General features: G+C 41.3%; 2 protein-coding genes across 4 annotated transcripts in view; one reads left to right on the top strand and one right to left on the bottom strand.

Annotated features, from left to right (window-relative positions):
- The window catches only part of tbck (TBC1 domain containing kinase), a 62,169-nt gene extending 58,548 nt beyond the window's left edge, over positions 1–3,621 (bottom strand). The window contains exons 1-7 of the mRNA XM_079999101.1: positions 3,509–3,621; positions 2,789–3,007; positions 1,813–1,885; positions 1,460–1,574; positions 1,284–1,357; positions 264–405; positions 65–125 (exon numbers count right to left, since the gene is read on the bottom strand). Coding sequence (XP_079855227.1) covers positions 65–125; positions 264–405; positions 1,284–1,357; positions 1,460–1,574; positions 1,813–1,885; positions 2,789–2,981 — 658 coding nt within the window. The 5' untranslated portion in view covers positions 2,982–3,007; positions 3,509–3,621. The remainder of the gene's footprint in view (positions 1–64; positions 126–263; positions 406–1,283; positions 1,358–1,459; positions 1,575–1,812; positions 1,886–2,788; positions 3,008–3,508) is intronic.
- Positions 3,616–18,771, top strand: aimp1a (aminoacyl tRNA synthetase complex interacting multifunctional protein 1a). 3 transcript variants are annotated; one of them, XM_079999106.1, is made up of 7 exons: positions 3,616–3,634; positions 7,613–7,743; positions 8,288–8,401; positions 9,781–9,945; positions 13,303–13,508; positions 15,756–15,924; positions 18,465–18,771. In XM_079999106.1, exons 2-7 carry the CDS (start codon positions 7,638–7,640, stop codon positions 18,629–18,631), a joined length of 927 nt encoding a protein of 308 aa, XP_079855232.1. In that variant the 5' UTR covers positions 3,616–3,634; positions 7,613–7,637; the 3' UTR covers positions 18,632–18,771. The 3 variants fall into 3 exon arrangements, with proteins under 3 accessions (XP_079855232.1, XP_079855230.1, XP_079855231.1); XM_079999104.1 differs by lacking the exon at positions 3,616–3,634 and adding an exon at positions 3,957–4,035; XM_079999105.1 differs by lacking the exon at positions 3,616–3,634 and adding an exon at positions 4,056–4,271.
- The last annotated feature ends 5,563 nt before the right edge of the window (positions 18,772–24,334 follow it).

Below are 24,334 nucleotides of genomic sequence, written 5' to 3'. Positions count from 1 at the left end.
ATGAGCATCTTATTGTGGTCAGGGCGACAGGTACTCAAAGGATAATAAATATCCTCCACCTTACCCAAAGTCAAGATGAATTTCAGTTTCTCACATATGTCGATGTTCTGTAGTAACCGTCTGCCCTGGAATAAAAAATAAAATAAAATCACAAAATTAATAGTAAAAAAAAAAAAGGGAAAAATATAGATTCTTCAGTAATGACCTGGCCAGTGACATGTGAACTACTAGTATTTTAAATTATGTTTCTAAAGAATTCTTACTGCACACATCTCAAAGAGCAGAACTCCAAGAGACCAGACATCGGTCTTGGGCCCCGAGAGGAGCGGGGCCTCATCGTGGGACAAGTCGCTGGAGTGGAAGGAGCCCTGAGCGATGACTTCCGGGGCCAAATACGATGGGTATCTGAGTCATAGAGCAGAGCGTCACACTGCCATCCTACAGCCCACAGTATTGAACAGTGCACCAGGCATTAACCTTTTAGTTGAACTAGGCCCGGTGGTGTAAAAACGTTTCAACGGCTCAAAAGTTCAAAAGTCTACTGTACATACAAGATGTTTGTTATTACACTATATTAGGCTTATAATATAATAGTAACATAAAGCCCTTAGAACCGTAACTCAAGTTAATTTGACTAACTTACTGCTAAATAAATTTTAACCCCTTATTTATTTTTATTATGAGATATTAATGGGAAAATGGCCAACAAACTGGAGATGGTAACTTTTCTATTTCAAGAGATATGGCATGCTGAGCAAGATTGTTTTTCTCAAAGATTTTAGTCAACAGTATGACAGATGTGCTTATTATACTTAAGGCAGATGGGTTTTAAACAACATCTGCGAGTGCGCAGGCAGTGAGTTATTACAACATTAGCTGATAAACTTATGAACACACACACATACACATACACACACACACACACACACACACACACACACACACACACACACACACACACACACACACACACACACACACATACACACACACACACACACACACACTTCTTTTCATTCTGCAAAAGGATATTACTGAGGGAGACGCAGTAAAACACAAAGGCCTTTGGATTAGGATAAAAGTTGAACAATCTGTTACAGAGCTGATCAGGAAGTGACTTTGATACCCACAACCTGTTTTTTATTTTTTATGAGACATTATGGATGCTATGCACCAATCTTAGGGGCACTGTTTTTTCCCCCAAAGATTAAACTAACAGCAAACAGATACAAATCAACCCTTGACCCAAAACTTGGAAGGGCAGGGTGGGTGTGGGGAGTTACCCAATTGGAAAGTCCACATCGGCTCCATGGTCAGTCATGTGGTAGAGGCCAAACTTTGCCAGCTTGACATTCCCCTATTAAATTAGAAATATTTAGTTTTCAATTTTACATTTAAAGCTTCCCATTTGTTTTTTCTATTTTCACTGGATAAGAACAACAGGAGAAGGAGGCTTTACCTTGCAGTCCATGAGGACATTGTGTGCACTGAGAGCTCTGTGCACCATCCCATGCTTGTTCATGAAGTCCAACCCTTCAAGGACCTTGTAGGCGATCTGAAGCACATTGCCAGGGCTAGCATACACACAAAAGAATATAACATAGTATTAGGGATAGGATTTTAAGGGTATTGGTTGTATAACTTTTAGTGTTGTGTTGCTATGCACCTCGACCAGTAGATGGCAAGGTTATTGCACTATGTCCCAAAATCACAACAGTTAAAACATTTGCTTAATAAATGTATTTCAAAGTCAAGGGGGTCAACATGTTGGCTCATTTATTACCTCCCAGTTGTCAGAGAAAACCAACTTACCTGGCTGCTTTTCCCTGTTTTTGTAAATCACTCAAACTGCTCTCATAATGTTCTGCAACAACAACCAGCCGTTCTGTATAGGAATGGCAAAAGGAAAAAAAAAAAAAGAAAAAGATGTCACCTTACTCTTACTGTCACATTACATTACTGTTACTGTATTGCTTTGTTGTTACTGTATTGCCGTGTTATTACTGAATAGCTGTGTCGTACTGTTGTATACTATACTGCATATCTCCATACACACTTTATTCACATGCACTTTACTGCACATCTGTATATACAAATAGCCTATCCCATATACATAACTCTATTCCCTTCACTTCTATTTTGTACCCCCACTTTGTATTATCTTTTTGAGTCTTACTTTATTTTCATTTTATTGTATTTATATTATTCTATGCACTAACTGCATTACGTTTTAGGAATCAGTTAGTTTCAGTTAGTTGGCTAGGTAGTAATTAGGTTAGCTATTGTGTTTAGTAACTATTGTGCATAATCTCTGGGCACAACATTTCACTGAAACATGTATGAACGTATGTATATGTATGTGACAAATAAACTTCTTGAATCTTGAATCTTGAAATCTATCCGGTGAATTTGATCACATTTGTGGTTTGTAGTACCAGTTGCAGTAGCAATAATTATTAGATCGGCTCCTTACATATGGTATAGTAAAGTTACCATTTTCAATCGTGAACATTGAGGTGGACTGTATGAAATAATAAATTGTCTGATCATGAATGTGAGACAGAGGTTACCACTGAGAGATGGGATGTTCTGTTTACTTTGTTTTCAACATTTTTAATGGTTAAAGCCTTGACTGATCACTCAAATAAAACAGAGAACACAAGAAGCTTTCCTGATAACTTCATTAAAATACTTGCATTCAAAATATTATAATAAAAATAAAAAATAAAGGGTATTGCACAATATCTGATGTTGGACGCCCTTATCAGAACTAATTCAAGAGCCGTACCGTGCTTCCCTCTGGAAATATCCACATACTGGCAGAGTCTGGGATGTGTGATGGTCTTCAAGATCTGGAAGCGTCCGAGGATCTTGATGGAGTTTGGGGTGAGCGGGAGACCGTTGCTTCCGCAGACGTCGTGGGGAAGGGCAGAGGCAAAAAAAGTGAAGGCCCCCACCTGGGCATCTCTGAGGGGCCGCATCGAACCTCTGGCAAGGGGAGCTGCTCCTAAACAGGTAAAAATGTAGTTAATATTTGAACAAAACCAACTTTTATTTTTTAATTTGGTTTTTAATTTAATTTGTGCCAACACACTAGGAGTCATTTAAGAGGTTATTGAAATAACACCTGTAATAATCACCATGTATGCATAACAGGAAGTGTGAATCTTTGACATTCTAACTATGGGGTAGATAGTTGGCAAACCATATAATGCTTTGGTCATTTAAGATAAAACAAGACTTAAAGCTTTCAATAACACTTTATTCGTTCAGGATGAGCCTGGCGGATTATTGTGAACTCACTGAGCACCCGCTGACCTGCTAGCACGGCAATCCTCAATAATATCGTTGAATATCCATAATTTATTTATATTTGTCATTAGACACGAGTCTGTGCACGTTTGCGTTCCTGTGTACATCCCCTGTCCATCGCTTGTGATTACCGTTTAGGGAAGGACTCGTGTTGTAACACCACAGGCACGCTAGTAGGTAAGAGATAGGTACTCACGATTAATAACACAGTAGTGTGGTGGTGTGTACCATTAGTGCAGGCGCGACAGCCTCAAGGTTTCAGTTATTTCATCTTGGAAGCAAAACGCTTTCGATACCTGGCGATGTGACCCAAACAGCTGAGGTAACGTGATCAGTGACGTCATTATTGCGCGACAACGATTTTTTATTTTTATTTTTTTATTTTATTTTTTTAATTTTATTCGTGATTTACGAATAGCTTTTTTTAATTACAACGAAGGGTTTGCAATTGTCTTCATTGAATTAAGTCGTTAATTTAAGAAAAAAATAAGCTCTTTAAAGGATGTTGCGGTAGCGTTTCATGGTAGAAATTACACACAGGCACAATCGCAGACAGCTCATAAAACGCAGATTTATAGAACATGTGTGCGTGCCATCGTAACCGGGAAACGCCGACGTTCGCTCTATCCGGATGCTATGGATGTCCAGAAACCGGGGTCCTGGACAAAACCTTTGGACAGCTGCAGCTGTCTGAGCGAGCGTGTTTGAGAGCTGTCGGCCAATGTGAGTTTCAGCACAATTGTTGTATCTATTTGTTCGTTTCATACAACTGTGGCTACTACCTAAAGTACTGCGCTTCCACGAGAAATAAGCAGGCTATTTGAACCGATTGTTGGAACTTCAACTTCGTCTCTATTCTAGCGCGATTTAACACGCACCGCAGGGATAAAACCAGCTCCAGGGAACCCAGAGAAGTTGAATATATCATCATCATCATCATCATCATCAACATATATCTTGTACGAATTCCCCCCGAAATGCTTTCATGTAATTAACCTTTTTTTTTTCCCCTCTATAAAACCTAAACGATACATCTGAAAGGGAAAGTGGTCGGGTAGAGTCAAATGGGTTTGTATGTGGTGGATATTTCCCTTGGTTTCGTTTTTCATTGACTGCATTTTAGTATAGTATCGATTCACATGCGGAGCTCTCTAAATGTGTGTATCCGGGCTGGATCGTGAAAAGCAGTCCGACTGGAGTTTGTAGAGCAATTGTGATGATTTCTTTGCACCTTTTTGAATGTAGTTAATAGCCAAAAACGTACCCAGTTATTCCTCTGGCCTGCGTTGTCTTTAATGTATCGGAGTCCTGTATATTTTGTTGGAAGAAACTACATATAAGATAATATAACAATACTATAACCACCGCAGTAGTAAATCATGTCAAAACAGACCTCAGTGGGAAAAACAAAACTTCGGTTTATTCTGCATGTAAATGTTCTGTTGAATTTGGCAGATTTTGGTTGTGATTTTGAACAGTGTTTAATGCAAGCATGTGCTATTATTGTGGGCATATCTGGTTGCATATAGTGAAGGCTATTTAGTCACAATTATAGTTCTGAGGCATTTCAGAGATGGTGTACAAATATTTAGATATGTGTCATATATGCCAAAAGGCTTAAAAAAAGATGGTGATAATCTCTCCCCCCCATCTGTCTATTTTAGAAATAGAAGTATTTACAAACCATCACCAAATCGGATATATCTGATTTTATATATATATATATATTCAAGAGGTTTATTTGTCACATACATATACATATGTTCCTACATATATGCAGTGAAATGTCTACTATATATATATATATATATATACACACACACACTCACCGGCCACTTTATTAGGTACACGTTGCTAGTACTGGGTTGGACCCCCTTTTGCCTTCAGAACTGCCTTAATTCTTTGTGGCATAGATTCAACAAGGTGTTGGAAACATTTTCTCCGAGATTTTGGTCCATGCTGACATGATGGCATCATGCAGTTGCTGCAGATTTGTCGACTGCACTTTCATGATGCAAATCTCCCGTTCCACCACATCCCAAAGGTGCGCTATTGGATTGAGATCTGGTGACTGTGGAGGCCATTAGGGTACAGTGAACTCATTGCCATGTTCAAGAAACCAGTTTGAGATGATTTGAGCTTTGTGACATGGTGCATTATCCTGCTGGAAGTAGCCATCAGAAGATGGGTACACTGTGCTCATAAAGGGATGGACATGGTCAGCAACAATACTCAGGTATGCTGTGGCATTTAAACCATGCTCAATTGTTACTAAGGGTGCCAAGAAAATATCCCCCACACCATTACACCACCACCAGCAGCCTGAACCCTTGATACAAAGCAGGATGGATATATGCTTTCATGTTGTTTATGCAAAATTCTGACCCTACGATCTGAATGTCGCAGCTGAAAACGAGACTCATCAGACCAGGCAACGTTTATCCAATCTTCTATTGTCCATTTTTGGTGAGCCTGTGCCAATTGTAGCCTCAGTTTCCTGTTCTTAGCTGACAGGAGTGGCACCCGGTGTGGTCTTCTGCTGCTGTAGCCCATCTGCTTCAAGGTTGGGCGTGTTGTGCGTTCAGAGATGGTATTCTGCATACCTTGGTTGTAATGAGTGCTTATTTGACTTACTGTTGCCTTTCTATCATCTCGAACCAGTCTGCCCATTCTTCTCTGACCTATGACATCAACAAGGGATTTTCGTCCACACAACTTTTCGGACAATTCTCTGTAAACACTAGAGATGGTTGTGCATGAAAATCCCAGTAGGTCAGCTGTGTGTGTGTGTGTGTGTGTGTGTGTGTGTGTGTGTGTGTGTGTGTGTGTGTGTGTGTGTGTGTGTGTGTGTGTGTGTGTGTGTGTGTGTGTGTGTGTGTGTGTGTGTGTGTGTGTGTGTGTGTCCCTCTAAATACACAAGTCTCCAAATAATCGCAGTTCTCGGGATTAGGGCTATTTTCTGTATAGAGGAGGGGAGGGTTCACTAAAACACCAATGAAAACAAAATTGTTTTTAGAAATGCAGCCTCCAGATCCTTAGCTTTTTGCCAAAATGTTGCAACACTATTCTAGCCCATTATAAAAGGCATTCAACTTGAGCAAACCAGACCTGGAGGCTCTAATTTTAAGAGATTGGGTGTTTTGCTTTTTCTCGGATGCTTCCTTCTCTTGGTTCTCACAGTCAACGTTTCACCTCGACTCCAACATTCTTATGACGCTGGTCTCTGCTACATTTCCACAGGGAAGTTATAAAAAAAAAAAAAAAAAAAAAGAAAGAAAAAGAAATACACAGCCGAAAGAACATTATAGATGTATCGGCACTAAAAGCATTCAGATGTGCAAGTCAGTTCTCTTCAATTCTCCTTTATTGTACAGATTTCTTTCTTGACTGTATTTCCTGCGAGGTAATAACACATAAACATTGTTAACACGTTCAGCTCCTCTGCCAGTCACAGGCCAGATGATCTCTCCGGGCTCTGCAGTTTGAGCCGTACAGTACCTGGGATTCAGGACCCTTTTTTTTTTTTTTTTTTTTTTTTGACGTTATCCAAATGAGATCAGCCTCTTTGTGGCTCTTGTTATTGCTTCACCACTGGTTCTGTTTAAATCAATTTGGTTTCTCAAAAAAGCAATGCTTTGATCCTTGATATTATCAACTCCAGCTTTTTTTGTGTTTCTAATTTCCTCATCCCCCAACATTTTGTTTTCATCTGGGGCCAGCTGTTGTTTTCCAGCCCGTCCCTTTAGTATGTGTAAGAAGTTCCCTTCAAGTTGTGCCTTGTAAAAGTCATTCTTTTTACTCTTTGTTAGAGGACTGAATTTGCCATGCTCAACATGTTCAAGGCACATTATACCAAACCCAAATTGCTGTCCAACAACATTTTGGATGTGTGACACAGCCTCATCTTGATTGTTTATGAGTGCAAGCCCTAATCTGCCCTATAGGCTGTTTTACTGATTTAACCACAAATAAACTAAACAAATATCACAACCAATTTACGATTGGTATGCTATGATGATATGCTTTGGCTCATTATGTGCATCATTTGGGAATTTATTCTGACCAGTTAGGCCATAAAGCCAAAGCCAAAGTGTAGTTTAGTTTAGCTGAAATTAAAGATGAAAAAAATAATAATAATAAGGAAAGAAACCCTGGTTTTCCTAGTTCCCCACACAAGGAATATTAAGGAGGAATACACTGATTTATTGAGCCAAATTTATGATTCCTTCAGCACTTACCTTATTCTTTGTCTGTTAAGTCTTGTGTTTTGACAAGTCGTATGGATCTTATCATCCTCCAGGTTATTAGCGCGCTCCCTGCTTAGGATGTCGAGTCACAACCCCCTGATGAGGCTGGAGCAGCGAGCCGCCGAGGCTGACCAGATCATCGAGTTCCTCAAGCAGCAGGTCCAGCTGCTCAAGGAGAAAGCAGGTAAGAGACGACACCAGACACTTTACATGACCCTTGTCAAGGTGGTTTTTGAAATTCCTTTTTAGAGGAATTAAAAGTCCTCTGATTATCACATCACATTTCAGCATAGACAACCGGACTCTTTTCAATAGCATTTAGTTCTTATATCATAAATATTGAGTTATAGGTCATATACTACTTGAAATTCAAAGAGTCTCTCTAGTTTTTAATCACTTTTGACAAAACACTAATGACAGGACATGATGACTATTGGTGCTTTCATAAGATATTTATACACAAGAAACAACCATAAGTAATGTGGATATTATGCCCAAACAGGTAGAGGCATTAAGTAGAACAGTCTATGAATTTCCGGAAATTGTAATCCGGCCCTAAAAACAACATTAAACTAAAATCCCAGGCGACGTCTGGTCTCATATCAGAAATATTTTGAGATAACTTGACAGAATGAACACGTTTTCCTTATTGGCTTAACTGATGAAGCTCCCATTTATTCATGCAAGGTTCTTCCTAGTATAAAATCTAATCTGAAATCCGATTCCAGTCGTCCAGGCCAGCATGAGGGAGGAGAAGAAGCTGATGGTGGAGAACACCAAGCTGAAGAAGGACATCGAGGAACTGAAGAAACAGCTGCTAGAAAAGGAGGGGTGCAGGGGTGGTATGCAGAGCCCGCTTTTCTAGATTGAATTTCACTTTGCTTCTAAAGGGGACCTTGATGTTGTTGGATGGTATTTTTGATCATTTTTTGAAGCGACATTTTCCTGTCAGTTGTCGGTCTTCAGAAGAGTGTTTGTTTTATGCGGTGACGATAACATCTCCTGCAATCCCGCCTCAACTGTGTTACTGCAACATGTGTTGTTTTTTATCCTATAGAAGAGCGTAGGGTTTCAAGAAGCCCCGTCTCTAGTGTTTTGGGGACAGCGCGGCCGCCTGCATTACTGTGCTGTGCTTCTGACATGCACTGAAACCAAACACTTCCCCAAACTCACATGGAGAATCTTCTAGCGAGAAATTGCAAGAAAAAAAATAGTATTGGCAAAAATTAAGCCTTTTTAAGAAAGCCCTGAATGTTTTTTATTTTCTTTTTTATTGTGGAACAGCAAAAGAATGTGTTAATTTAAGATTTATTTTCCACATACTGGATTGCAATATTTAGTTTTGGCTTTCATTCCAACGACTTTTAAAGAGCCAGACGACAGGGTAACGTAATCACAGCACGGATCCTCTGTAAACCCCTTAATTGGTTATTTTGTTCTGCATAATTAAGATTAAGGAAACACACACACACACGCAAAGAAAGACACACACACACACACACTAATGACGCCAAGATTGCGAGATTTAGAACGAGATCAGAATGAGTCTGTGCCATTAAATAAAGAAAATTAAAAAAAAAAAAAATGTGGCCAAGAGGGTTAAACTCAAAATAGCGCCCCCCCGGGCATTTTAAAGAATAATTTTCATAATTTCAAGGTACCTCTCACGGTCTCTAACCTCAGGACAGAGAACATAGAATTAAGGTGATTAAAAGGAATTATGAAAACAGCAGTGTGTCTCTGCAAACCACTGTTTGCCAGACACAGACGCTGGATTTTGAAGCTGTATAAACATCAGATGCCTCATGAAAGGAAAAAAAATAAAACAGGAGGGGTCATTTTTCTTGTAATTGAAGGAGGACGTTGTTTCCAGCTTTATTGCTCAATTTCCTTGTTTCCATCAACTCCTGACAGTGTGTCATTTTCCCATCTAAACTGTTTGAATCCTCCTAGCGGGTTTGTAAATACACTTTCACGGACTGTCATTTCACTGAATTATGTTCCCGTAAGTGAGCGTTTGTACGCGGAAAAGGAAGGACGCGGAAGCTCTGCAGAGTGGCGCTCTGTAATAGTAATGGAGCGTGTCTTTCTCATTGCAGAACTACGTGGCTCATTTCTCTCCACAAGTAGCAAGTAGACCGAGCGGCAGTCCATCACAAGTAACAGGGGGAAAAACAGGGACAAAGCATAATTTGTGATTAACCTCTTATCCGTCCTGCAGTGCTAGAGGTGCCCGTACTATCGGGTGAGGCCCTTGTTGAATGCAGCTCCAAGCCAAACCCCCCCGCGGCCTCACCCCCTTCCCTCTCTGCCTCCCCCGCCGTCACCGCTGCTGAGGGCAGCCCTCCCAAAGACGAGGGGAAGAAGAAGAAAGCGGAGAAGAAAGGTAATGGCCAAGTTCGGGGGGGAAAAAGCAGTTATCTTGTTTTCTCTCTGAATCCATGAACTCAGTTGAAAAACTGTAGAATTGCAGCCTCCCAGTTCTACGTCAACATATTATTGTTGTTGTTGCTGTTATTATTATTAGTCCAGCTGCAAAGGGGCGGGTGCCCTATTGTTTTTGTTTCGAACAAAATGGTTACGAAGTGTCTTGGACGCAGAAACCGTCTAACCCACGGACACGACTGAATGGTCATTGTATTCAGGGCAGTCCAGACATGCCGTCATCCGAGTTTGATCCAAATGGGTCAGTTTTTGTGAAATAATTGAGTAAAAAAATGTTTTTCTCATCTCTGAAACGGTCACTTAATTGCACTGCAGACTACTGATTGGTCACAGACAATCGTCACCGCATTATTGTGTCACTGGTCACGTGTAATCATTGCAGACTACTACTGGACCAAGATGGCGGTGCGCATAGAGTGGGGATGCAACGGTACATGGAATGTATGAAACGCAGGTATTACAATATGCCTGTCTTTTTTGCTAGAGTTGAGTAGAATAAAACTCAGAAGGGAGCACTCACGCGTTCAGAATGTCAAAAATGACCCTCAGCCGTTGAACCCGTCGGTAAAGATTTGCAAAACAGGAACTCTTCTCTTATCTCTCCATTGTTGTCATACCTCACATAGGCAAACAGGTTTGACAGATTTGTGATGTCTGTTGATTTATCCAGTTGGAGGGCATAATAACGACTCTCTTGTACGCTCGTAGTCAGCTGTTCTGACACATTCTCTGCCATCTCATCAATCCTGCGTTTCACTGATTTATCAGACAATGAGATGAGCTTGATTGGCTTGCACGCCTTCTCTCCCAACATCACCCCCACGATCACTTTTGTGGCAGGAAGAATTAAATTCTCCCCGATTGTATGCGGCTTACCAGGCTTGGCCATGAGTCGGGCGACCTGAGAGGACGCCTCCACTGCCTTTGCGTTCTCGGTGCCCGTACATGACGTTTCGATGACTTTCTTCTCGCCCTGATACTCCTTGACGGCTTGGACATGTACTGTTGGTGTTTTGTCTCGAGGTGACGGCGCAGTTTGCATGGCTTCACACCACGCACAGCGGTAACGGTTCGTCTATAAATAAATATTCAGCGCTATACTTTCTCCGAACCTTTCTTTTTAGTTTGACAGGCGGGACTGTCCCACCTGTCCGATGTCCCGCGGGGACTTGGTTTGTGGATGATGTTCCAATGGCTTCTTTCCTTCTCAGTGTAGCAACCATCCATTTTGATTATCACCTCAAGTTACAAAACGTACAGGTGCGCCTCGATCGTGGTCCGGAAGAGTTTAAAAAGAGTTTATTGTTTAAAGGGTGATGTGTTTTTTATTTTTTTCTTAAATATAAAGACACCGTACTGTTACTGTGGCCCTAAAAATGTGATACGTGCCGAACCGTGGGCCCACTGTACTGACGCAGCGCTGCACTTTATGTTTATTTTTTGTTTATAATTATGTAATTTTGCCAATGTTAAGTTTAATCATGCGAATCTCACCTACAGCCGCCAAGACCTTCTGATCATAGGATTACAGTGGAACCAGGCCATTACGAGTGAACTTCTGCTCTCATAAAATATACCAGAGGGCATAGCCAGGACACCGGGTTCTCCGTGGATCGTTGTCAGCTCTAATCGGCCTGCTCGCCGATTTGACTTTAACTAAGGGCCAACTGCCTTGGACCTTGTGCATTGCTGCCTCCAGCTATATTTATTCTTATTATGATTATTGTCATTATAAAGCTGTTTATGTCTTACTTATTAGAACTCAAAATCCTGTTTTAGCTCCAGCTTTTCCATCAACATTTGGTGTTCTGCATCGGAAACGGCTCTGAATAGGTCACTCTGTCTGAGTTTTCTAATATCTAGTGATAATGGATGGAAGGCAGGGAATTAGCGATCAAAGTGGAAACATCTCGCATCACCAAACGAGCTTTGTCTCAAGGCTAGCGAAAGCTTTGTTTAAATTCTGCGACTTTTGTCTGTGACAAGAAGCATCCTTGTGATATGTCGCCAGAGATTAAAATCTCATCCAGAGCGTGATTTACTCTCTGTCAATTGTGGATACCAAGGATTTTCCATAACTTCAAAGCCAAGCCAGTCTGTCCTTATAAAGTTGGACATAATGGTGCAAAGATGTCCACTTCCAGTTTCCAGTGGTGCTTCGGCAAAGTTTCCTGTCAGACTTATCATGAGGGTTAGTTAAGCCACAAATCAGTCACAATTAATTCATTTTGTGGCATTCAGTTATCTTGTCTAATTGTAATAACTGTCAGTTCACAGATTGTAAAATATCTTCTAGATTTATTGAGAATAGGGTGGTAATTCAGTTGAAGCAATGTCATTATTATTTTTTTTTTTTGTTTACAAAAACAAGCTTTGTGTATTTTTTGCATGTCATCATCCAGTTGTGAAAAAGCTATAAATATCAGATACACATCTTTTTTAATGACGTGTATTTAAATTCAACCTGCAGTTAGAAAACCCGTGTGTTTGGTTCTGTGCTCACAAGCACAGTCATCACGAAGATTTTGGAAGGAAAATAAACCCACAACAATATCCAAAGGCAAAGATTAGAGACCAGGATGATTAAAGACTATAATAATTTGGTAAATGGCATATACTGGTTTGTGTGTCTACAACCAAACTATTTAGTGCTGGGTTCTTTGGCACAGTGGAGGTTTTTTTTATTATTTTTTTATTTTTTTTTATCATTTAATCAAATTTGGTTATTGCTTTGTCATTTAGTCAAGGTATGCAAGTTCTGGGAAATTGTGGAAAACCAATTGTACCTTTTTTTCTTTTGAATGCCTGCGCTGATCACATTTAAAGACACGCTGCTCTGGTGTCCGCCATTGGAAAGTTTCTTTTTCTTTTTGGAAGGAAATGAGATCGATCTCAGACAGCCGCCTAGCATAGTTTCCATGCAGACTTTTCAAGTAGATCCCAATCAGTCCCCAGGGGAATACGCCAATTAACTGAAATAATTTCTAGAAAGAAGGCCTAAATGCTTTTCTAACACGTGTCTGCTACAGTCTCAATGTATTTTAATGTCGTCAAGTCTTTATTTACCAGCACATCCATGGTGCCAATTTTTTGAAAAGTGCAAGCTCTTAAGTTAAATGTGACGTCCATTAGTGCCTCTCAGAGGAGTGTTTGAGGCACCACCAAAACACATTGGATGAAGTGAAGGGATTGATATCATGGAGCATAATGTTGGAGGCAATTAAGGAAAAACCCACAGATTTAGCTCATCTGGGTCTTTTCTTGTGACGATCACTGACAAATGTCTTCTTGTTTCCAGGAGGTGAGAAACAGGAGAAGAAGCAGGCAGCGCCCCAGGAGGATGCCGCGGTGGACGTTTCTCGTCTGGACATGCGCGTCGGACGCATCATGACGGCGGAGAAGCATCCAGACGCTGACTCGCTCTACGTGGAGCAGGTGGACGTGGGAGAGGCCTCTCCAAGGACGGTGGTCAGCGGTCTGGTCAAGCACATCCCCCTGGATCAGGTACAGCCCCAGTTGAACAGTTACACATTGTTACTGGATTTATGGAATCTTAAGGATTTCGAGAGCAGCTAAATGTGGCCATTTTTGTTCGATGTGCCCTCATTAATTTTGATGGATTTAATTTGCGCTTAATAGTCAAAAGAAAAATGTAGTCCTGCAAAAATATTTATCTTTTTTTGTTAATAGTAAGATGCTAAGAAAATCTTGGCTAATTCTAAAATCAAATCCCAACGATTGCATTTGGACCTTAAATGTAATTCTCCCCACTCTCAGAAAAACATTTCTGTATCCTGCTCATACACTGCGATTAATGTTCATGCATCAACTTCTAATCAAGTATATTGTAACAGTCATAACTTGGTGTGTATACTTACTGTATATATGTGCTGGAAGTGAGTCATATGGTCTCTCCGCCAGTCCTTAAATCTTCCAGACCATAGGCAGTAATTCTGGAGAGCAGACTGTATTTAATGTGTGCTTTCTCTAAAAGAACAAGCAGTCTATTAGCCTAATAAATCTTAAAGGTTCTCCAGGGTCCTATTCTGGATTTATTAGTCCTTGTGAAGTAACTTATGTAAAGGTACATTATGCTTTTTTATGTTGGTAGCAGCAGCTTTTATGTTTGAAACTTGGTGCTTTACACAAAGGCTTGGGTTAAATTGTGTTCTAAGAAAGATTTATGATTACATTGGCTTAATAATTTGTCCCTGATGGGAAATAATTTGTATGCATTTTTTTTTCCTATATGAAAAGCATGGCTTTATTGCATGATCAACAATGTTTTTTGAGTTTGTGTCATTGAAAACTTAAACCAAGGAGCTGTTGTCCATATCCTGTCTGTGGACGATGTATACCCTTTAAATGGAAGCACATGTCTCGGAGTCTCATGTACCAAACACTGCCTGACTATCTGAGGAGAAATGTACACTACTGAGGAAAATAATTTGACACGACACACGGTTTATCAATTATATCGGTAGATTTTTTTAAATTTAGTCTTAAACTAGGTTTATTGACAATTATGGCATTTTGTGACATATTCAATTTTTTGTGCAGTTCTTGAAACAATCATTAATACATTCAGCTCAGTGAGCTACCGTTAGTCGTTGCTTGGTTCTCAGTGGTTCTCCAATGCACAGGAGGCAAATGAATCCAAAGTAAAAGAAAAATTCTTCCAGGATTTCCAGAACACATGCAGGCTTGTTAATCAGGCTTTGGAAATTGTGATCTGGGAGGGACAAAGCATAGAATGCCAATGTAGCAGTTCCGCCTGCCACACGCCAACAGAGTGGCTTTTCTAGGGGCTCGCCAACACAGGCAATGATTTTAAAAACACACCGGTTTATTGGAGAAAGTGGCAAGATGTAACAAGCCGTGAGCAGATGGAATGTTATCATGACAAAGGCTCTCCCGTGCGTGTGCGGGGATCGATGATTTAACCTGTGCTTGTTGATTGGTCTGATGGGCAACAGGCGAACAGCCACCCGTGATCTCGGGACCAATAAGCCAGACCTAAGACAGCTGTATGGCTGTGGCTGCTTGAATCACACCACCCCCAAACCACAGCTAACTCTATTGTATTGTTTAATCATGTAATGACAAAAGTCTAAAACAAGACATCACAAGACATAAACCATCTGTGGAATGGAAACCATGGAATCTACCAAAAAAAGTCTCCCAGCACTTCTTCATCAATATCTTTTAAAATATTTATGAAATATATGTTCTTGCAAAAAGGCAATTTTTCTGTGCTTATGTTTGTATCACCTGATAAAGTACTTGATGGAAACCTCCTCCAGCTTACTCTTAAGTTGCGGAAAACCACATGGATTTACTGCCTTCAAATACCAATGTTTTTTTCTGTTTTCCCCACTTAGCTTCAAGGAAAGGTTCAGGGATTTTGAAGTTGAATTTTGATCTTTTTATACTCAGCGCTCATGTAGTGCATAGCTAGGTTTCATTCTTGCAGCAGTCTAGCCCTTTCCCCAGATTGGACACACACCTCCATTCTTCCATTAGGAGTTCAATGTGAGTAGTGGGAGACAAATCCACAATCTGCATTCAGTGCGAAAACCCACTCAGCGTTTCAGGCGCGCTAAAGCGTACATGTATGAACCAGAATAAGTGGAGTGATTGACTGTGGATTTTTTTCCCCCCTGCTTACTATAACTATCCCCTTCTCTCATGCCCTTTCTTCTAAGTCTAGAATCAATATATTGGGCTGATCCCGTCCCCTGTGCCTTGCAGATGCAGAACCGAATGGCAGTGCTGATGTGCAACCTGAAACCAGCCAAGATGAGAGGGGTGGTCTCCCAGGCCATGGTCATGTGCGCCAGCTCCCCAGACAAAGTGGAGATCTTGGACCCTCCCGCAGGTGCGGTACCTGGGGACAGGGTCACCTTCCAGAGCTTTCCAGGTAACTCACTACATCATCGTCATGCACTCTTGATGAAAACAAATAAATATAAGGAAACGTAATTTCACTCACGACTCAATGCAAACCACGGCACGTTGATTTTGTATTACTATTTATTTTCTGGCAGTGCAGAATTGGTAAGAAATGGGCTGATTTTATACTACTAAAATTGTAGCTTGCATAATTTTCACTCTCCACCCGACCGACCTTCAAAAACTCAATATGATTGACTTCATGATTTTGTCACTTTTCTCCGAGGTCAAATTCAATGCAAAGGTTGCCGCTGATCACTACAATTACATTGGAATGCACTGAATTCAATGCAAACGTTCACCGTCTCCAATGCTCTTGTGACCATGAACTTGTGTTATCAAACGCAGCGTCTTTTTCGCCCACGGAACCTTCTTGCAGCGGGGCTTCGGTTTGTTTTAGACGGAGAAGAATCCAGGGTGGACGGTCATTCTGGTGAAGCGCATAGCTCGAAAGAACGGAGTAATATAAACAGACTCCTCACCCTGAGGTTTCTGACCAATTGAAAGTGGCCTTCAGCAAAACTGGACTCGGCGCCTTTGATCTCGGATTCAGGTCCGGCTGAGCGAGTGGGAGAAGAGCCATAAACAATCTCTTGTCATTGACTCAAATCAGGGAAATGGTTTACAGTATTACTCCAAAAGATGATGTACACACACACACACACACACACACACACACACACGATGGGGAAGTTAATGGAGGCAATGGAATCTTGGCGCTGCCAAAAACAACAGAAGAGGTGAATACTCTTCTGATGATTTTCTCAGAGCCCATTGAATGTTTCCAGCAGACGACTCTTCATCTCTGTTTATTGGTGGTGAAATGGTGTGTGACCTTTGATTGACAAACTAATCAACAGTCGCTGGGAAATGTGATCCACATTTTTTTTTTTCTCGGTCTTTTGAAAAACAAAGGCACCTAATTGTTCCGGTGATTGCAAACGATTTGAGGAAGGAAAAAAATGAGAAAAAAAACAACCATGCATTTTTACCCCAATAAATGAACATAGTATTCAAACAGCACGAGGGCTGAAGCTAGTTCTGCATATATTTAAATTTTAACATCCTCCAGTATTTTAGCTGCCTAAGTGACAGTTATCCTGATATATCACTGAACATTTCGACGTGACGGCAAAATAATTGTGGACAAGAAAGTCTTGTGTCCTGTATTCTTTAAGAGAAAGATTAAAGAAAAAAGGAACGACAGACGGAGGGACAGAAATGCCAAGACTTTCATCTCCACTTCACCTGTTCTCCAGCCCTCCCCTTAATGCCATTTGGTTTACAATGGATCCCCCCTCGACTCCATTTTTATTGCGGCAGCTCCCTCCATAGGAGTCGGTCTCGCCCCAGCCATCCATGTAAACCTGGATGCAGGAGATGGCCAAGGCTTCTGGGCTGTAATGGTATTGGTTGATCATGAAATGTTTTGCCGTGTCAACTTTGCGCTGAGGTTTGAGTCATTAGTGGTTTCCACGTTGTATCCACGGCATGTGGTTCTTCTTAAAAGTTTACTGACAATGACAAAGAGGATATCTGCAATGCTCCCTTTCACTTCCTGTCACTCCCCCCCCCCCCAAACCCATAGTTTAGAGTTCATTCTGACAACTCAACGATTGTCTGGATACATGGTCCTAATTACTCACATTTCACCAGCTCACAGTTGCCCATGCTGGAGCCCAGGATTGAAGAGCATGGCTCAGTTGACCATCAAAACGTTCTCCACACTTCTGCCCGAAACTAACGCTAATCGTGGCCTTAGCAGTGATGCGCATTGTTTTCGACTGGTGTCTGGATGGTTGTGAAGAGAAGGAAAACGTTGACACCCAACAGGTTTGAACTCCCAAGTTGCCCAGTCAAACCCAATCAAATTCATCCCACGGTTGTGAGGACAGGACTCCCCCCAGGACTTCCTCTATATTACTCACACTTTATTACAATTTATCTTATCCATATAAATGATGGGGGCACAGTGGACAGCATTGCTGCCCCGCAGTACATCATTACTATAGGGTTCGATTCCCGCCTGGGGCGCTGTTGGCACCGTGCTCCGGCGGGTTATCTCCCACATAGGAGCCTTTCTGTGTGGAGTTTGCATGTTCTCCCCGTGCTCACATGGAGTTTTCTCCACCTAACGTCAGTAAGGACCCCCACCAAAAACATGCACACATCATCATCTGACCAGCGATGGACACTCATCACCAGGTCCCCGGGCGCGTCCACGAATGCTGCCCGCTGCTCGTGGCTGTGGCCCCGGAGGAAGGACAAGCCAGGATGGGTTAAACGCAGAGGCCTCATTTCACCGGCCACCATCCAAAGCGTGTGTGCGTGTGCGTGTGCGTGTGCGTGTGCGTGTGTGTGTGTGTGTGTGTGTGGTGTGCTGTGGTGTGACAAATAAAGATTGCTCTTCTTCTTCTTGTTCTTCTTCTACAGTCTACCTATTTATCTGGTTGGAGATGTGGTTGGATCACTAATCTAATTGGGCAAGCATTCTTCTGCCATTTAAAGGTCAGCCAGACAAGGAGTTGAACCCTAAGAAGAAGGTGTGGGAGCAGATCCAACCAGACCTCCGCACCGACGGCCAGTGTGTGGCGACCTACAAAGGAGATCCCTTCCAGGTCCCTGGCAAAGGAGTCTGCAAAGCCCAAACCATGAGCAACAGCGGAATTAAATAAAATGGGGGAGGAAGAGCAGCTTGAATTCTGCCTTGTTAGAGTTAGTAGACTTCCAGAATGCTAATTATTGTGACTTTAAAGAGAACGGTGATGAAAAGAGGGAGATGGTTTGACAATGTTCAATAAAGAGCTTAAAATGATCTATGTTCTTGTGTAATCTGAGAATCAGCACTTTGTCATCTGAAGTATACGTTTTCAACTCAAGACTATTTCATCAATGCATGATCAATACACTTTTGTTTACACTTTAATCTATCTCTCATCCTGGTACATATTAGCTTGATTTTTTTTGAAGTTGCAACTCCAAAAGAAAGTCTCGGTCTGGAGTGTGCATCGTTGGCTCATTTTGTCTCTTTCTTGTCGTTTTAACGAGCAGGAGATGAGATTTGGATGTCGTGCTACAAAGAGCAGAGATGCGCAGATCGAGTTCTCGAGCACTTAGTGGGGACTATGTCAGATGGTCCTCTCGTCTCCTGGCTCCCAGTTATTATCTCAGTGTTTGCTCTGTCATGCCAATGTCTTTTGGTTTTTTTCTGTCCATCCCCAGAAGTATCAGTCTCCACTGATAAAAGAGGCAGCTTATTGCTTGACTCAGACTGATTTATTGTGCCATGCTGTGTCAACAGTAATTTGGGCCAATAGCAAAACAAAATTAGTCAATGCCCCAATGTGTTTTACCATGCCAACTTTTGTATATGATTTTGTTTCACCCTTGGCAATGTTTTTGTTGTGTTTATTTTGCTGCAGGGAGAATTTTATTTTTTCATGTGGCACAATGATAAGAAAAAGCTTAATTTATTTAGATGTGCATGAATATATGTATTCTAATTGTTGCCCAATTGGTCTCCATCCAATGGATTTTTATTTTCGTAGTTAGGTCTTTCCAGGATGCAAGATCGCACTCTTTAGCCCCGGTTCTTAAAGTTGACTTTCATCTAATGCAAACTTTTTTCATGGCATGTTGCAGGTATGGGCTCATTAACTGGCACGGCCCAGTCCCATGCCCCTCATTCCCAATACGAAAATCCTATACTGTATATTCTATTTTGAACATGGGTGATATCAATGAAGAGACACTTGATTGGCTCAATTTTTGACACATAGCAGCATATGACATGTACATCTTATATTTGACATGCGTTTTGCCTTAAAAACAAGGGCTAGTGTGAACCGAACAATGGCAGAACAGCAGTATTACGACAGAGGGAGGGATTTAATACTGAAGCCCAACTTGAATTCCACAAAGTTGAAGTCACTTTGTTTTATGGAAGCACCTCAATTGTCCAGACATTGCAGGCCCCCTGAATCATTACCACTTGTTTACGACAAAGTATGTAAAGACAAGCATTCACCTGGTGGTAACCTTTCCTTGAATGCATCAAGAACATAATATGCATGGGTGTGTAGCCAGAAGCCCGAGATAGAAACGTCCACAGTAGATGTCACCTTAATGGACCTCAAAGTCACGCTAAGCAAGACGATGCCGCCGTTTTATTTCAGAAATGTTTGTCCTTTTGTGGTGATGTGGCAAAAAATGTAATGTCAAAATCTACCGGCGAGGCGCTGTCGGGGTGATCTGCGCATTCTTCCGTTCAAGGCGCTCTCTCTGTTTAGAGCCGGGGCCTTGATGTGGTCACAGCAGTTGGTAATCGGAGGCACGGCTGTTTGTTTCGTGATTAGTTGGTTCATGTATTGCACATGCTCTGTGATTTACCACAGATTAAAAAGCCCCTTGCACTTGTCATGATAGAATGGAGTCACCTATTCCCTCTGCTCGAGACATTTGGTGATGGCCAACCCTGAAAACAGTGTTACAGAATGGACCCTTTGGGTTGTACTAGACACGGAGATAAATAAGTATTACACTGTACTATTAAAGACATAATTTTGGACATGTAAGAGTAATAAAAACTTAAGTGTTCTTCCAACGCTCTTGTTTGCCGAGGACATTTGAGTCAAAACTCTTCATCTAAACTTGGACGCCCAGAACTTATTTAAACGTTGGTTTACTGTTACACGCCAGAGAAAATAACAATACTCATTTATCATTACTGTGGTTTGTTATTGTGGCGGTGATGATGTACAGGCCACTGTGTAGTGCCAATCATTTTCATTAATGTTGCATTAATAATGTGGATTCATTGACCCACTGCGCACTTGGTTCTGAACCAATGAAGAATGATCATGAGGTTGGTGCAACATGATGGTTCTTTATGTCGTTGTTGTTTCCCCCGAACATCATGCGATGTTCCAGCAGAGGTTGGACGGAAAGGTTGAGAATGTTCGGGGCCATCCGACATTGTTCGGTTCGAGGGGGGAGTGAAATAATGTTTTGTTTTGTTTTTTTTGTTTTGCGTTAATTTGGAAAACCCCTCTTTGCCGCAATACAACTTGAACGATGCTTCTGAGGCCAAGGCGTGATGCATCGCTCCCTCTGATGAGGAGGAAACTTCCTTTTCCAGTGGGTGTTTTTGTCATTCCCTGGCCCTCTGTGATGTTTATGACAATATTATGAGCTACAAAAACGTGATCAAGAGCCAAAACATCCTGAAGCACCATGAGGAATTTTATTTCCCCTTTTCTGAGGCCAAATCGACAGTTTGCGGGAAGGCGTGAAAGTCAAATGATGACAGGTCTTTAAAACGGAATGTGAGTTTCTGGGCTTTAAGCTGGTGATTCATAAAGGACAGCATGATTTGCATTTTAATATGAGATGATTTGATTTGATAGGAATCGGGACTCGTGTGTTTCTTGATTACTTCAAGACCTATTGGAAGCGACTCAAGCTCAAGGTTGGCCCTGGGTTTGTTTTTCAATATACATTTTCCCAAACTCAACTTTCAAAAATGATGTAGAATCTGTTGACCTATGCTTTGCCAGTTAAATGGGAAGGAAAATAACCCTGTGTGTTTACTTTAGCTTTTATTCTGGCTATTTACCCTGATATAATCTTTCAAATACGCTGGTGAATGATAACTTATACTGTGTTTAGTTTTTGATAACAACCTTGATACTGTATTTGGTTTTTAACAGCAGGTCTATTGGTTTCTGTCTTTGCTGCTTTCAATCCAGAGAGTAACATGAGTCACTTGGTCGAAAATAATTCTCATACTGCAAACCACAAAAGACATTTTCCACCAAAAATCAAACCCAAACCATTGTTGCCTAAAAAAAAGATATATTGGAGCAACTGTTCTATATTTACCGATTAACATTAAAAAAGGAGACAGTGGAAAATGTTTTTATTCCAAGAATTATGCGTGGACTATTTTACTCAGAATTTAGAATACAAGCAAGGTGTTGCTCTTCCAACAATTCCAATTGGCATCAGCATCTGCTACAACTGAATTCACCCAAAGTATTCCGAAAGTATTATAAATAATGAGTATGATAAACATCAGTATTCTAAACCCTATAAACCCAACTATTGTAAACCTAAGTATCATGAATACTAAGTATTATAAACCTATAAACTTGTAATTATAAACCAGAGTATCATGAATACTAAGTATTATAAACCTATAAACTTGTAATTATAAACCAAAGTATCATGAATACTAAGTATTATATACCTATAACCTTGAAATTATAAACCAAAGTATTATAAACTGAAGTATAACAAACATGTTATAAACCTAAGCATCATGAATACAAAGTATTATGAACTTTAGTATTATAAACCTTAGTATTATCAATATAATTGTGTTTGAATGGACCTGGTTTGATTTGAGGTCTTTTACAAACCTCACATAAATAATCCAAATTACTGTTTTAAGAGAAGAAAAGAGAATAAAGAAAATGTCTTAATGAATAGCAAGGGAGACATGAAATAGGAGCTTTTTGCATGAGTAATTACTCGAAAAGTTCATTTCTTCTCTCAATGCAACACTATATAACATTAATGTACTATATTTTCCCATGCAAATAATTGTTCTCCGGAACTTTAAATGTATAAAAATGATAAAAGGTGAAGCAGCAGATCGCCAGTTCCTTCAGAAGAGAAAAGGAGAGTCCGGAATGGCCTCGGTGGCTGGCAGCCTCTTCAAAATGTGTAACTTTATGCATCTGACTGCTGTTTTCTGGATTCAATTGTGTGTGCGTGCGTGTGTGTGCTGTGTGTGTGTGTCTGTGCGTGTGTGTGTGTGTGTGTGTGTGTGTGTGTGTGTGTGTGTGTGTGTCTGTGTGTGCGTGCGTGTGTGTGTGTGGTGTGTGTGTGTGTGTGTGTCTCTGTGTGTCTGTGCATGCGTGCGTGTGTGTGTCTGTATGTCTGTGTCTGTGTGTGTGTGTGCATGCGTGTCTGTGCATCTTTAGTCCTTTTGTTATCTTCTTCGCTGTCAAGTAGAGGAAATTTGTGTTTAACAGCTATATTTTTGTTCATTAACTATTTCCATGACACACCAAGATTTCATGATCTAAAGGTAGGTAAAGGTAGGTGTCTTTGATTAGAATTAGGAAGAATAACAAACCTCGGAAATAATGTTTTCGAATGAGTTTCGTTATGTCCCGTCTTGAAGAAAATGCAGGCAAAGAAGCCATGACTTCCCTCTTCTCACATTCATATAATAGTAATTGTAATAGCATTTAACATCACAAATATTTCCTATAATATAAAAGAAAAAAAAATCATAATCCGTCAGCGGATGTCGCCGAAGGAACACTTGACCTTTACACGGTGACTTTGTCCCATGAAAGAGAACCCTCAACCAGACCTGACCGACCAGACGTAATCTCTGCAAAACACTGGCGGCGCGAGGACAGAAATGTGTTTGCGGGCGGAAGTGGAAGACGCCGCCGAGAGCGCCCCGGGTGAAACGAGACCCTCCGCCGACGCGTTTGGGCCCCGGCCGGGAGCCGCCGCCCCTGCACACGTCTCGCCGTGTGGTTTCATGCGCTGCCGTCGCTCACAATGAACAAAGCCCCCCAAAAAATACCCTCTTTCCCACAACCAGAGCGGATCTATTGTCCACGTTCTGACCCTGCCGAACGCATTAGAAGCACTCCAGCTGGAATGGAATGGAAACGGTGCTGGAATCGACGGTCCATTGTAGTGGTATTTTCTGAAGGCTCCCTAACGTTGTTATGCACATGGTACAATTTCTCAGACCGAACATTAAGATCCGTACTTTCCACTTTGTTGATGTCTCAGTTTTCATACTGTAGTTTATAGCGGCGGCCAACCTTCGTCTCGTCGCATGTTTTGTTACTTTCCCTCGTCTCGCTTGCGTCGTCTTCTGTTCCATGTAGTCTGGCTGCAGTTGTGAAGCTTTGGGGCCGTGTCATCGTAATTGCTTCAGACCATGAACATAAAAACAAATTCACATCTCGGTAACATTTTGAAATACTCCCGCTAATGGTTCGCCGGGTGGCCGATTCCACCCGTTATTTCGGAGGCGGCCGGCACGGGGACGCGCGTGCGAAAATGCGCCTTATAAAATGACAGCTACACCTTTAACCCGGTCCAGATCCACACTGTGCACTGCATATGTAAATAAAGAGGAACGTGGAGTTCATTTTGAAAGTTCAAAATTCCATCTCTTCACATGGGGGCTAGAAGTCGTAACTGTAACTCAAAGTCTCTCTGTGGCGTTTCCACAGTAAATCTTAGTGATACATTATAGTAGTACCACAGTAATACCACGGTGCTTATAGTACCTTATGGGATATTCAGTGTTAATAAGCACTTTGCTGACCACAGGAGGGCAG

This window comes from Zeus faber (genome assembly GCF_960531495.2).
Source record: "Zeus faber genome assembly, chromosome: 4".
NCBI lineage: Eukaryota > Metazoa > Chordata > Actinopteri > Zeiformes > Zeidae > Zeus > Zeus faber.
Note: the sequence above shows the minus strand (reverse complement) of the source record. Positions and strands in the feature narration are given on the sequence as shown.